This window comes from Aythya fuligula, chromosome 1 (assembly GCF_009819795.1).
Source record: "Aythya fuligula isolate bAytFul2 chromosome 1, bAytFul2.pri, whole genome shotgun sequence".
NCBI classification, from domain to species: Eukaryota; Metazoa; Chordata; class Aves; order Anseriformes; family Anatidae; genus Aythya; species Aythya fuligula.
Genome location: NC_045559.1, coordinates 128,345,935 through 128,362,163, shown reverse-complemented (window position 1 = coordinate 128,362,163; position 16,229 = coordinate 128,345,935). Strand labels below are relative to the sequence as shown.

Genomic DNA, 16,229 nt, shown 5'->3' with positions numbered 1-16,229 from the left:
TGTCTCCTAAGGGCATTTGTAAAGCAAAACAAGCTGCCCCTTTGAGGAAGGTAACAAACAACCTAAACCCAACTGCATTTTACAGAAATTACAGTGACTTGATTCCTACTGCGCTCCAGCCTGTGGTACAGAGTGTCTGGAACGTTGAAGAGTTTTCACTGGGTTTCACAGCTGCTCAATGAAGATTTCACTTACAAGATTTTTCTGTCTGTGAGAGAGAAATGCATATCTGTGGTATATCTAACCAAAAGGCACAGATTCACACTATCACTTTTGCCTGCTGAATGGTCCCCTTCCATCCCAGCCTGGTCATGCTGTACTGTGAACACTGAAGCGGGCACTGCAGTGTGGGGCTGAACTCAGCTGCAGAAATTTTTGTTCTCCTCATGCAGGTTGGATAACAATACTTGGCTCTTCCAAAAAGATCTTCTCAGTGTTCAGGATCTGCAAAATGGAGCTCTGTATCTTTTCTGCCATGCTTTAAATGCTAGTTCCTCCTCTTGTATTGCTTGTTGGAACATATAGTGCAGTATATTCTCTTTTATGCTATCAAAAAATGTTCTACTGGCTTTGAAAAATAATGTCATTTAAGCACATGGTGAACAGGAGCAAAATCGACAGAGATAGGCATGCTTCCCTTTGTCTTGAAATGGTAGCCATGAGTGTAAGAGCCAGGACAATTTAAATAGCATGTGCAAAGTGTCTCAGGGTAAGAAGGAAGTCTCCTGAGGTGGAGATTAGGTCTACTAAACATTAGATTAGATTAGATGCACAATACATTCTTTTCTGCTTTTTTTTTTTTTTTTTTTTTTTTTTTCGGTCTACTGCATGTCTTGACTGCATTGAATTGCTTAACCTGCAGGGTACTACTCTGACGTTAAATGCCTGTTGATTATAATTTTTCAGAGTTTGGATACAATCCACTTTTCTTAGCTTAATTCAGTTGAGTGTTGGTTCCTTTGGGTTTCTGAGACATCTCCAGAGGACCTGATACTGGAGATCTGTGCTGTCCTCGATTAGCAAATGGAGGCTAAATACCTAAAATGATAGTATGCAATGCTTTTATTTAGACAACTGCATAAAGTCCCGTGCATCTATGGTAAGATCATGTAGTTCTAAGCTACTATACACAGACACGAAGACAAAAAAACACTGCTAGGGTGTTATTCATCTCATCCTAAAGCAGACATCTAAAACAGCTCAGATGTATTGCATCCTAGAAACACCTATTCTTCGTTCCTTGATTCGTTTATATCAAAGGAGTTTAGGCAACTAGCTCACATATATATTGCAGACATTAAAAGTCAGATGATTATAATTCCACCCTGGTGTAATATCTGATAAACAGTAGAGACATCCTGCTGTTGCTTAATCATAAGATCTTTACTTAAAAACTCTAAGACTACAAAGAAAGGCAGAGACCAAATACAGCGATGGAGGACAATGTACCTTTGATATGGATAGTGTGTAGCTCATTAATTGGCTACTATTTGGCCTGCTGTGTGGGTAATATGATAAAAATCTTGTGACATTACTGTGCTTAGTACATCTGATCATATTGTGGACCTGTCAACTCAAATCTGAATAGGCTTTTCCTAGAAAAAAGACATCTGGTATTTGTATATTTCTAATGGATAATGTCTGTGAAGATTTATTTTTACTTATAAACTTGTTGGATAAAGGTCAAGGCACTGTGTTCTAATATTTAATATCACATGTATTAGTGAAGTCATACCAACCATTACGATACAGTACCCTGAGTTTACTTTTGGGTTATAGGCATCAAACATAGGCATTTAATCAATATGCTAATTGGTTGATAATAGAGAAAAAAAGGTAAAAAAATATAACCTTTCTAGGATTTTTTTTCAACAGGTGTTGTATTCATATTCATTCTGATAAACTGGGATTGTGAGTTTTAAACGCAATTGTGTTTTGTTATACTTATCCTGATTCTTTTGCTCAAGGCTGTAGCTCATAATTTGTGTGTTCTTTGTGAAGACACTCGTCCATGAATAGATGGATTATTTTGTTATAAGCCAACAAGGCAACAAACTCAACCCAACCAAACCAAATAAATAAATAAATAAATAAACAAAAACGAACTAACACCTAATTGAGCAACTGGAATTCACATTGTGCAGAAATGTGTTCACTTTTTCATGTCAATACCTTCAGCTTATGAAGAAGTTTGAAACATAATATGCTATGTTCTTTTTCTTTCTAGGTCTCCTACGTAAAAGCTATTGACATCTGGATGGCCGTGTGCCTTCTCTTTGTCTTTGCTGCATTGCTAGAATATGCAGCAGTCAACTTTGTTTCACGGCAGCACAAGGAGTTTCTGAGGCTTCGAAGAAGGCAAAGGAGACAAAACAAGGTACAACTTGCTCTTTACTCAGGACAATTGACTTTGCCCTGACAGCATTCTTGACATACAGGTTGATTTCTCACTTCAGTTGTTGCCCTTGCAGGAGAGTCTTATTCTAAAATTTCTTCTTGAGTGCTTTACGTGTTGAGAAAGAGATGAAAATTGGCCGGTGTGGTTATTTGCAGTTCATGAAGATATCAATAAATGTCAATAGACTGGTCACTGGTTCCAAGAATGTTATTCTCTTCTTGAAATTGCTGAAGCAGCTTCACCTTTATACATAAATTTATTAGCTATTCCAGTCTGGACTGGCATTATATTTTCTTCTAATCCCCAAATATTTTGCTGATATGTGGCACTAACTAGCAGATAAGGAACAGTCGGAAGCAGTGACACAGGTAGTGTACCAATATTATTTCTTTGATATCACCCAGATGTGCTGACATCAGCATGTGCTTGAGACCTATCTTTCCTGTTGATTTTTATGCTAAAATGGGAAATTATTTAGCATAGCCCACTGCAGGTGTGGGCACCAATGTTCAAAACCTGTAAAGTTGACCACCCAGAAAAAGGGAAGGATTAGGACAATTTCCTTTCTATATTCTATCATTTCAAAGTTTGTTACTGATATTAATTTCACTTTTTTTTTTTTTTTTTAAACAAATAAATGCTTTTTGAATATTATGATTATATCGTTTAATACCAGCAACTGAAATGCAGAAGGGAGGCTTGTTCTTAACTTAGATGTCAGTCTAAAAATATTTTTAGGAAGTCTGTCAACTTTTTTTTTTTTTTTTTTTTTTTCTCTTTGGTAAATGAAAAGGCAAGAATATATATTAAACTGAATTTTAGTCCAGTAGTAATCATTCCCATCGCTATAGCATCTTATCCTTCCTGTATCTGTGCCACTGTTATCTTAGTATCAGTAGAAATTCTTAGGTTTGCTGTTTCACATGAACATTTGCTAGGCAAAGTAAATATTCACTTAAGCTGTGCAAGTGTTTCAAGCTACAGATAATGGTTCCCTTATAAGAGGGATGACAACAATGGCATAGGGCATTTGTGTTTTGACAGGTCTGTCTAATAATTGTTCATTAGCTAATGTAATATTTGATGGACGCTCTGGGAAGCAATCCAGTGCTGTCCTCTGGTTTAATGCTATTGTCAGATGATTTGAGATTCCCGTTAATATTAGATTACGGGACAGAACAGAAATGCTTGCTCATTTGCAGGCACGCAAGCCAGAGGTACCACCACTGGAAACCTCTGTTTCCAAAAACTGCATAGCAGCAGCAGCAGAAGCTGCTGAATTGGGTCTGTAATTTCAGTTTGGGGTATGATGTCTTCATTAGGGGTAAACTAGTTGGCAAGCAGCCACTACTGGTAACACTATGACAGTGACATCATTTGAAAATTATGAAGTTTTGGTCCAGGGCAGTCATCATTCATCTGCTATGGGAAGGATTATTTTAGTGATTATTAAGAGAAAGATACTTAAGACCTAATCACCAGAAGATACCACCTAATTCTATGCAAAATGGGCAATGCCATAATTAAATACTGTGAAATATTCTGTTGGAGTAAGAGACACATCCATTTGCACAGGCTTACTATCACTTTTCCTATGAATGTTTGCACAAATTTCAAAATAGAGAATAGTGATGCTGAGGCCATCTCTTTATGAGGCATCTTCTGTATCTCTTTACCTGAGCTTGTCTCTCACAATGTTCTCAGTTTATTTTGCTTTGAAAGTGGTTCATGTTGTTTTGCATGATGGTCTTCTCTAACAGAACCATTCTTCTCTTTGCGTGTTGTGTACGTATGTCGTTGTGTTGCCACTGTGCTGTTCTCATTCTTGCTGACAATCTGGGGACAGGCACAGACTATGACTGTTGGGAATGAAAGCGTCGAGTCCGTGAGGCGCGTGAATGGCTTGCGGAGCAAAGAGTCATCAGCATACGGGACAGTGAATCAGATCGGCAATTCAAGTTTGAGGGTAAAATCGTAGTGAGAAAGAGAAAGCAAGAGAGAGGTTTCGTATGCGCAGTGATGTCATAAATCAGCGGAATGGATGATTTTCATGGCATCACTAGTAACCTCTGGTATTCTCTTTGCTAAATGTCCCCACAAGATATTCAGTACTGTCCCCAGCATGAACAGCAGTTTCATGTTGCACGTTCTTGTGGCCCTTCCTTATGCTTGCTTTTCTTCCATGGTTGGGTTGTGCAATTCCCTTTCCAAACCTAAGCAAAGTGCATGTATATTCTGAAGGCTAACCCTGTTTAACCTGGGGGGAAGAGGAGCTGTGGGGTGGGGATGGCTGGGGGAGGGAGAGAGACCATGAAGCAGGAGCATAAGGAATGCCTTGAGACAGAAAACCCCACACTGTGTCATCTTTCAGATGAATGCAGTCCAACCAACTTAGGTATGTATAATGAAATACATTTTTACTGGTGTGGTATTTATTCCTGGCCTGTATGCCTTCACTGTTCCTTCTCATCTTGTCCTAAACCTTGTTTAGTGGAGTATGAATAGCTGTGAACCAAAAAATGTATTTCATTGGTTTCTTTTTACTTGTTTGGAGAAGAGCCATGGGGCTGAAATCTTTTACACAGTGTGATGTGTAGCAGATCTGAAGCAATACAATACCAGCTGATAGATCCAGATTACGGGTGAGTTGTGGAAGTAATAAAATCAGTGATGGAGAGAGAAATGAGTTTAGCGTGCAGCTCACTGCTTGCTACCGGTTCATTCGCTTAAACAAAATGTGTCTAGAATTTAAATCTTTCAGGACCTGGTTTTCCGAAACAACAACAATAACAAAAAATCATTGCCTGAAGAGCTTTTAAGCTGTAATGGGCCTTACTTTGATCAAGGTCCGTAAAGTCATTTGATTATAAGATGCATATGATTTCAGTGGATTTTGTACACTGTAAAGGGAATTGCTGGCCTTCCAAATCAAAATGAAAAACATTGCTCCTGTTACACAGCAAAATTAGGATAGAGGGCTTGCAAAGTAATAAATTGTTCTCTTAAAGAGCTACAGTATCAAACAATAGGAGAAAGCCTTCATTTCTGCATTTTTTCTACTGTAGAAATAGTCATACTTACACACATACAGGAATGAATACAAAAATAATTTTTTTAGTGTCTCCTAGAAGATATAATCATTATTCAGTATTACTGTGCTGTCAGTTGAAAGCTGGTGTCATACATCTACAAAAACAGTCCAAGTAAGTAGTCAGTGCTGTATATTTTATCAGTCACTTAGTACAAGTAGCCCAGCTAAGGTTCATGTAAGACAAAGATACCCTCTGCCTCAGGGAAGCTTGCAGAAATCTCTCTCTCTCTCTCTTTTATTTATATATATATATACATGTATATATATATTTTTAATATTGGTGTTATATTTACATCCAGGACTGTACAAATAGGGACTATATATCTCTATTTTATTTTATTATTTTATTTATTTATTTATTTATTTTTGCTGTAAATCCCTAAGAGCTGGAGCTGTACTGGAGTTGACTTCCCCTAGAGAACTCCCAACACAGAGGTGTTTTGCTCTAGCAGGGTGATTCAAAGATCGAAGCCGAAATTCCTTTAAGTGGTATATTCTTTATTGCAGCGCTGGATGCACGGGGGATCTCTCCTCCTATCGTGCATACTCAAAGCAGAAAGCAGTCTTGAATTTATACAATCAATCTATCAATATTCTACAAGCACCTATACATATGCATTACCTATCCCCGCCTTCCCTCGCTTCTCATGCTAATTAGTCTTTTGGCACCTTGCGCCTGCGCAGAGCCTTCCAAGAATTGTGGGCAGGGGTCTTTGGGACGTGGGCAGGGGTCTTTGGGAGGAAGACCCCGAGTCTTCCTCACAGTGTACTTTTCACCTTTGGTCAGGAATCTGCTGAATTGGCAGGTTTCTTAATTGCGAGAGCTGGTTGTTGCCAATTCTTCCGTTTGTTGTATCTTTATAATGAATTCCAATGTCCAGTTTTGAGATTTATAGTCCTTACGTTTGTTTCTCTGTCCGTCTGCCGCTTCCTTATCATGAGTTTCAGTGTCTTGTTTCGAGATATACAGTCCATGTCTGGGGATTGTCCTTGCCTCCCCAATGCCTCCCCAATGCCTCCCCAATACCTCCTTAATCAATCCCCCCTTTTCTTTTCCCATGCAAATTCTTTTGCATCAGATACTTTCATTATTTACAGCAACACAACAAAGCAGGCATCTAAACAACATGCACACAAATATTCCTAATACTACTAATGCGATTAGAGCAATGAACACTTGTTTCAACCATTGAAAATTGGGCAACCAGGAGGTTAACTTATTCCATATTTCACTAAAACTCCACGAAAGATCATCTTTACTGATATGTAGGACCCTTGTCTGCTTCCATATTTCTTCCAGGTCGGTAGAGATCCTTCCACTCTGATCTACATACACACAACAACTTGTGTTTATTACTGTACAGACTCCCCCTTGAGCGGCCAGTAACAAGTCTAGGGCCATCCGATTTTGTAATACTACCTGTGATAAACTAGATATCTCTTCTTGTTGAGCCTTTATAGCATCCAGAGTTTTGTTTTCTAACTTCTCTATAATTGCAGAAATATTAACTATTGCCTTTTCCAATTCACTCACTCCTAACCATGGGATAAACCATCAAACAAAACTATGAAAAGCGGTGTGTCTCTCTATCAATGGATTGTTAATTTTTTGTCTGATTCTCCGCATATGATTTCTCAAGTAACCTCGAGGCACTACATCATGTACTGTCATATTGGGGACTACCGCTCCAAGAGTGCAAGTTCCCTTCCAATTCTCAGGCAAGACCTTACGGGCTGTATCATTGCATAGCCAATACCACCCTTTTCCTTCTGGAACCGTCCAGCTGGTTGAATTTGCCCAGCCACTAGTCGTACTAATATCAATTGTTCAATTACAAGATGTCTGATTTCCCACATAAGTAGTATCCGTATTTATACAATGCTGTTTTCCCATACCCTTAGGCAGGTTACACCTTTGTACACATACATAGTAAGATTCCAACGGCACGAAGCTACTAACTTCTAGTTCCAAAACTTCTTAATATTTTCGACCCCAAGATGTGTCTTCCCACAAATTAGTCCAAGATAAGTTTGCAGGCGAGGGAATCCCGATTAACGATACACCCTTATTCCCATGCTGTGGCAGATGGGTGCATACCCAACAGTTCGTCTTATTAGTTACTTGAGAAATTGTTTGTATTAAGGTCAGGTGTAAGTTCTCATACCAAGTTGCCCACCCCGAATCCGAGAACCGCACCCCTGCAATCATTAGGATCTGGAAAACCGTAATTTTGTTGGTCCAATTGGAGTGGTGGTCTATATCCTTGCCGAGACCTTCTTCACCCTTGAATTGTGGATCCAAGCTGCTTGCTTCTTAATCTTAATGGCGGTGTGTGTTGTCAGTAATACTTGGTATGGTCCCATCCACTTTCCTTCCATTTTTCCTGTAGGGGTTGTCCTGAAAAAGTCTTTATATATATATATAATTCCCGAGCTTAAAGGGGTGGATTGGTTGATCCAACCCTCTAGCCCTGGTCCCTAAAACAAATTTATGTACTTTATTTAATTGTTTCTGAAGTTCAGTTATATAAGCATATAAATATTCTGATCCTAACTGCGTTAGGTCCTCTCCACTAAATAGAAATTGCTATGGCCTTCCATATAAGATTTTGAAGGGACTCAAATTCCCTTTTATTCTAGGTTTAACTCTAATTCCAAGTAATGCTAAAGGGAGGGATTGAGGCCATGACAAATTAGCTTCTTATCCAATTTTAGCTATTTATTGTTTAATTAAATGGTTCATTTTTTCTACCTGTCCACTTGCCTGTGGTCTATAAGGAGTATGCAGTTGCCAATCTATCTTTAGAATCTTACTTATCTGTTCTACCACTTGAGCACAAAAATGTGAACCTCTATCAGAAGACATTGCTACTAGAATCCCAAAGCATGGTATTATTTCATTTAACAAGACTTTAACCACTTCTCTTGCTTTGTTTGTTCGACAGGGAAAGGCTTCAGGCCTTCCTGAAAACGTGTCAGTCAGAACCAGTAAATAATGATACCCCCCTTTTCTAGGGAGTTCTGAAAAATCAATTTGCCACTGTTGCCCCGAATAATTTCCTTTACCGATTATTCCAAACTTTATTCTATTCTTGGTATTGGGGTTATTGTATAAACAAATGCTACATTGTTGAGTTACTTGTTTTATCATATCGTCCCACTAATGTCTGACGCAGGCTCTTATGCAGTGTGCCAGCTCCCCAATACGTTTTATTGTGTTCTGTAAGAACTATGGGCCATGTCAAACTAGAGGGTATTACTATGTGGTTATCTTTTAAATATACTCATCCATCTGGTTTCATTTTACCTTTCAAATCTTCAATTAATTTTAAGTCTTCTTTTGTATAATTTGGATATAGTTTGGATTTTACCGTCTGGTATCAAAGACAATGCCTTCACCTCAGTTATTTCAGCTGCCTGCTTAGCCTCTGCCAATCGATTTCCAATTTCAAAATCGGTGTTCCCCTTTTGGTGTCCCTGACAATGCATGATAGCTACCTTTTCTGGTTGTTTTACAGCCTCTAACAATTTTAAAATTTCTTCAGCATACTTTGTGTTTTCACTGAGCGGTCAGCAATCCATGTTCTTTCCAAATTGCTCCATGAGCATGTACCACGCCGAATGTATATTTAGAATCTGTCCAAATATTTACCCTTTTTCCCGCTGCCAGTTCCAATGCTCTCATGAGAGCAACTATCTCCGCCTTTTGAGCTGATGTTCCAGGGGGTAAAGGCTTAGACTCGATTACCTGCTGAGTAGTTGTTATAGCATATCCAGCTTTATGTTGTCTTTGCATAACAAAACTGCTCCCATCCGTGAACCAAGTTTCTTCCGCATCTTCCATGGGCTCCTCCTTAAGGTCTGGTCGGCTGGAATACACAGTCTCTATAGTTTCTAAACAATCGTGAATCACAGGTTGTGCTGGAGCATCACTAAGAAAAGAGGCTAGATTCACAATATTAGTTATCACAATTTCCACGTTGTCCTGTTCTACCAATATTGCTTGATATTTCAAAATCATCAATTCTTGTTTAAGTTGTTTAAAGACTTTTTGTGCTTCTCCAGTCCAGACTAACTTTGACTGGTTAATCTTTATCAATTCACATAGAGGCTTTACCAATAGTCCATAATTATAAATCCAAAGGCGACACCAACCTGTCATTCTTAAAAAGGTTTGTAGCTCCTTTACCATTTGAGGTTCTGGAGTCTGGCAAATGACTTCCTTATGTTCAGTTCCTAGTTCTCGTTGTCCTTCCGAAATGTCAAATCCCAGATAGGTCACACTTTGTTGAGCCAGCTGGACTTTCTGTCAAGAGACTTGATATCCATTTAAACCCAGAAAATTAAGACGACTTATAGTCCATTGAATACAACTCCCTTTAGTCTCAGTAGCTATTAAGAGATCATCTACATATTGTAACAAAGCACCTTCAGTGTCCGGAGGCATCCATGTTTCGAGTTTCCTTGCTAATTGGTTTCCAAAAATAGTGGGGCTATTCTTGAATCCTTGAGGTAGTAATGTCTACGTAAGCTGCGTCTTTCTGCCTGAATCGGGATTTTCCCATTCAAAGGCGAATAGGTTTTGGCTTTCTGTGGCTAAGCCTAGGCAGAAGAAGGCGTCTTTTAAATCCAGTACGGTAAACCAGACTTGACTATTCTTTAATTTAGTCAGCAAAGTATAAGGGTTTGCCACTACTGGATGTATATCCTCAGTGATTTTATTTATGGCCCTCAAATCCTGAACTAGCCTATAGCTTTTTCATCTGCCTTTTTAATTGGCAATATGGGTGTATTTTATTCTGATTCGCATTCAATCAATAATCCATACTGTAAAAAAATTATTAATTATCTCTTTAATTCCTTTCCTATCTTCTATCCTCAAAGGATATTACTTAACCTTAACGGGTTTCTCTCCTGGCTTTAATTTAATAATTATTAAGGTCACATTTTTACCTCTTTCAGGGGTTTCAGTAGCCCAAACTCCTGGACATACTTGATCTGTGATCTCTAAAGGTATTTCACTTTTAGGGTCAGTTTGTATTAGTGCCAAACTTAACACATTTGTTAGTTGTTCTTCTCCTATACTTAATTCCATTTTCCCTTTTTTCAAAGACAATTTCTGCTCCTACTTGCTCTAATAAATCTCTACCTAAGAGTGCCCATGAGGAGTTAGGCATATATAAAAATCTGTGTATGCCCCATTTTTTCCGTAACTTGTACTTCAAAGGTTCACAAAAATAAGCCTTTTCGGTTACACCTTGTCCTGGTTTCAGTTAGAACAGAGTTAATTTTCTTCCTAGTAGCTGGTAGAATTCTGTGTTTTGGCTTAGGATGAGAAGAGTGCTGATAACACCCCGATGTGTTAATTGTTAAAGAGCAGTGCTTATACCAAGCCAAGGACATCTCAGCTTCTTGCTCTGTCCTGCCAACAGGCAGGCTGGGGGTGCAGTAAGAGCTGGGAGGGGACAGACCCAGGACAGGTGACCCAAACTAGCCAAAGGGGTATTCCATACCATCTGACATCAGGCCAAACAATACATAGGGGTGGCCAGCCGGGGGGAGGGGGCCGGACCACTCGGGGCCAGGCCGGGCATCGGTCAGCGGGTGGTGAGCAACCGCACTGTGCACCACTTGTTTGTACACATTATTAGTAGTGGTACTATTATCATCATTGTATTATTATTATTATTATTATTTTGTCTTATTAAACTGTCTTTATCTCAACTCACGGGCCTCACTTTCCACCTCTCTCCCCCGTACCAGAGAGGGAGGGGGAGGGTGAGCGAACGGCTGCGTGGTGTTTAGCTGCCGGCCGGGTTAAACCACGACACATCTTTTACCCTAACATAATAATTCTGTGAAGGCATTAATGCTTGATTTAGAACTGAATACGTTGCCCCATATCAATAAGAAATTTCACTTCCATTCCTCCCCTAGCTTCATTATAACCAGCGGAGGTACTAGGGTAGATTCCCCAGGTCCCCGTTATTCCTGTTGAAATCAGGGGTCTATTATCCTAGGAAAAGGCTAGTCAATTTGTCCTCCGAAGCCAGGTCCAAACCGTTTTGTTTTATTTATTTATTTATTTATTTATTTATTTTCATTACATTTCAGAGTTGGTCCAAAAATTCCATAGGGGTTTCTTTTAGACCTTGTTGGAAGCATATTCTCAATTCCCAATTCATCCAGATTTTAGTATTTACTTAACCGTTCATAATTTTCAGGATGATTCGGGTCTTAGTGGGGGTCGGTCAGGGGAATGCAATTGTCCACAGTTCCCTGAGCGGTCCCATCGGCAGTCTGAGCTCGCACATGAACTCAGGTTGTTTTAAGAGTTAACTGGTTTTCTGTTTCTGTGACAACTCTCTCGGACCCATCATGGTCCCTTTGCCCTAAAGGGCTAACACCCGGGATTTTAAGATCTCTGCCTCGGGCAGAGGCAGAACTATTAACATTCCTACATCCTCTTTCCCTGCTCATTCAACTTCAAACACCTTTAACACTTTCAACAACCCTTTTAACACTTCCTTTATCTTTCTCCAGCCTGTACTTCTCTAATGCCATCATCAAAGGCTCAGTCAGGGGCCAACTTAATTCCGTACCTTTTCCCACCAAGATGCTGAAACATCAGTATACAACATTTCATCCTGTTCTGCTTCTCAAAAAACAACATTAACTGTAGCAAAATATTATAGTTTAAAGTTCCATTTAGGGGCCACTTTTCTCCACATTCCAGCTTATAAAGCAGCCACCACTGATTACGATATTTTATCAATGTTTTCCTGTTCACACTTCCACCGGCAGATCCTCCAATATCCTTCCAGTGACTTAAAACACATCCTAACACACTTTTCTTAGGAATTTCACTGCTTACTCGCCCCCCCATTTTCCAGTTTACACTTTCAGAATACACGTTACTTGCAAAAGCGTATCACAAAACGTATCACTCACAAAAATACGGGCACGCATTATCTTTCAGTAGCGATGTCACAAAGCTACTATTACCAGCAATATTGCTAAAATCACAATAACAATAGTCAGAGTCAAATTCCACATGCGATAAGTCAGAAAACCAAACTGTGTAACACCGTAACGATATCTCTCTTATAACAATGCCACGAACCTACTATTACCACCAGAAAAATAGCCAAAATCACAGTAACAATAACCAAAGTTAAATACCATACTCCATGAGTCAGAAAACCGAAATAGACAACACAATTCCAGATGGACCTTAAAGCGAGCTCTTTCCTTAAGGTCCCCAAATATACTTATGGTGCTTACCACAAAGTATATACCAAACACTGCCTCGCAGAAGATCACCTTCTGACTTACAGACAGTTCCAGATACAGATGGACCCCAAGGTCCCCAGAGATACTTGTGGCACTAACCACAAAGTATATACCAAATACTGTCCTGCAGAAGTCACCTTCCGACTTACTGGACAGTCCCAGATGACCGGTCTACCAGAAAACCAAACCAGAATAAAGAATATACTCACTTACAATGATGGGGTCCTTGTCTGCCTCCGCAGTGATCCGGTGAGTCGAGGAGTCCCTCCGGGAAATCCCGGGGGTACCCTAGGAAGTCCTGTCCCCAGCGGGTCCTGCGGTCCGGCAGAGAGGTTGTCCCATCTGGGTCGCCAGATTGATTCAAAGATCGAAGCCGAAATTCCTTTAAGTGGTATATTCTTTATTGCAGCGCTGGATGCACGGGGGATCTCTCCTCCTATCGTGCATACTCAAAGCAGAAAGCAGTCTTGAATTTATACAATCAATCTATCAATATTCTACAAGCACCTATACATATGCATTACCTATCCCCGCCTTCCCTCGCTTCTCATGCTAATTAGTCTTTTGGCACCTTGCGCCTGCGCAGAGCCTTCCAAGAATTGTGGGCAGGGGTCTTTGGGACGTGGGCAGGGGTCTTTGGGAGGAAGACCCCGAGTCTTCCTCACAGTGTACTTTTCACCTTTGGTCAGGAATCTGCTGAATTGGCAGGTTTCTTAATTGCGAGAGCTGGTTGTTGCCAATTCTTCCGTTTGTTGTATCTTTATAATGAATTCCAATGTCCAGTTTTGAGATTTATAGTCCTTACGTTTGTTTCTCTGTCCGTCTGCCGCTTCCTTATCATGAGTTTCAGTGTCTTGTTTCGAGATATACAGTCCATGTCTGGGGATTGTCCTTGCCTCCCCAATGCCTCCCCAATGCCTCCCCAATACCTCCTTAATCAAGGGTGAACACAGTAAATACATCAAGATGGAGGTTTCAGGAGCAGTGCTGCCATAGCTGCAGCTCTGTACTTTTCTGCTCAAGAAAAGGACACTTATGTGCATAGGGGAACATAGCCTGTGGTGCCACAAGAAGCCTCACAAGCAGGGAGTTTGGCTTGCTGAGTTATTGCTCGCTGAACTAAGGGCTTATGGTGAATGCGAACATAAAACTCACAGGCAAGTGACTGTGACATAGTCAAGAAGAGAGAGTGGAAAAGAAGGGTGATTGAATATTTATACTGTATCATTCAGTGCTAATTTGAAAAAATAAGGACCAAGCCATGCCTGAGCAAGATTCCTAGGTTAAGCAGCTAGATCTGCAAAACAAGACTGTTCACAGTTTTGTAAGCCTACACCTCTATCACTGCTTTTGTTATTGCTACTTCTGTGTCTTGTTCCTCTTAGTGCTGCAACCCTCAGAGCACTGCACAAAAGCACAACAAACCTGAGCCTGTCAAATCTCTGAAACCAGAAGTCAGACTGGTTAATGTTTCTCTAGGAAAGCTTAAGCTGCATTGTTGGTGTACAAGAAATTGTATTTACAGCTGAACCACTGTTCTGTCACTGCATTAGAAAAGATTGCACTATCAGGACCAGTTGCCACCTTCCATACAGAATAAAACCCTATGTCCTCAGCTACTCAGACCTGCAACTTGTCTGTGCCCCCCGTGCAGTTTCTGTTGGAGGAAATATTGAATGTTTATCCTAAAGATTTGTGTAGTCTTCCTGCTCACAGTGAAATACATCCAAGAGTAATTATATTTCATTGATGAGAGAAATGGCTTTTATTTAATGTATATGATACCACTTTTTGTATATATAGTGTAGAGGCTACAGAAGCCATGAGTCTGATGGCACTGAAGATCTAGTACAGTTTCATTACATTAGAATCTAAATTTTATTAGTGCCAGATCAACTGAAAGAAAAAAACTTATTTTTAAAATATGATTTGTAATAATCGAACAAGACTTGCTTATTTTCCAAAATGATGTGTTTCCAGGAAAGCAGAATTCTGTTTACATGGACTCAATCATCCCTTTTTGAAAACTGTAATAATTACGTTATACGTTCAGTAGTAAAAATGAGTCACAGCACACTAGTATTCATACCAGCATCTCAAAGATGACTTCCTAAATTATTCCGTGGCCAAGAGTAGGGGTTAAGTCTGGGACAGTTAGTGTTAAAATCAATACTTTGTAGCTTGAGCAAAAAACTGTGCAGCTGGAGGCTGTGACAGACTTTAATCCCATGTGCAGGGAACACAGAGCAATACAAATAACAGTGCTGCAGCCAGCAGGGCTCAGATGCATGCAGATTAGCAGAGGGAGGCACAAATGGTGTTTTCGAATGACAGAGCTGGGACTGAGACTCGGTGGTTACAGCAGCAAAGGATAACTCCACTAAGCAGAGGTGGCAGCAGCTGGCCAAGTGGTCCAGAGAACGACTGATCTCTGGATGGAGCTGCCGGTGGGCAGGCAGGTACCCTGAACAAAACCATTGCAACTGTCAAGGTGATCAAATGTTTCCATCTTCAAAAAGGAGAAGTACGCACTGAGCAGTAAAGACCATCTCTGCCATTTTAATCCTATCAAAATCCCTCCACCAGACCCCCAGTAAATTTTCTGAGCTTTCCTAGACTTGCCAGTCAGAAAAATCACTGCCTTTATCCTGAATTTGCCTTTAAAGCACTTGTTACTACTGTCCCCAATGGAAATTTTTGTCCACTAGCATCTGTGCATACAGCACTCAGTGGGATAATGTGCAGGGTTTGCGTTATGTAAGATGCCGCATCATGTGAATAATGGAAGTGCTCAAGGAAAGCCCTCTTTGGTGTTCTATTTTTGGTACTCACAGAGCAAGCTGTAGCACATGAGCTTCATTGTGAAAAATAGGAATCAGAGTCTGAATGGCTTTTTCTCTCTCTGACATCTTGCTTACTTAGCGGATTAAAGAGTGGGTAGCTCCTGCTGTAGATAAACACGCTCAAGATATTGTGGTTATTTTCCTTCTCCAGGGCAATTGCATTAGCACTTTAATGTAATTGTGCAGAAAAATTCTAGCAGAAGATAAATACATCAAAATGATCATTATCTTGAAGTAGCAGTCCCATATACAACCACACAGAACCAGTTAAGCAATAGGTACAATACATTCCAACACGTTGCTCTTTCCCTTGCAACTTCATCTGAATGTCCTTGTTTATCTTTGTGAGCATGAATAGACTAGCATTGGCCCTAGTTAACATCAAAGTATCTTTATTATTTATTAAATGGGCTTACTGTAGTGAGTTTAAACAAAAGTATTCTTTCAAACTAGAAAAATATCTTTACAGATAGTCTAGCTCTAGACAGAAGCCTGAAGAGTGACAAGAGTCCTAAAAGACAGAGTAACCTGTAGAAAACAATGATGTTCAGCCAAGGGAGGGTGGTATACAAGCAATGGATCAAAAAAATTTAGTAACACCAAT

The 16,229-nt window shown here is 39.9% G+C and overlaps 1 protein-coding gene across 2 annotated transcripts in view; it reads left to right on the top strand.

The window, feature by feature from the left end:
• Window positions 1-16,229, top strand: part of GLRA2 (glycine receptor alpha 2) — a 136,884-nt gene that overhangs the window by 97,716 nt on the left and 22,939 nt on the right. For both annotated transcript variants that reach the window (XM_032207871.1, XM_032207870.1), the window contains exon 8: window positions 2,228-2,377. In XM_032207871.1, coding sequence (XP_032063762.1) covers window positions 2,228-2,377 — 150 coding nt within the window. The remainder of the gene's footprint in view (window positions 1-2,227; window positions 2,378-16,229) is intronic.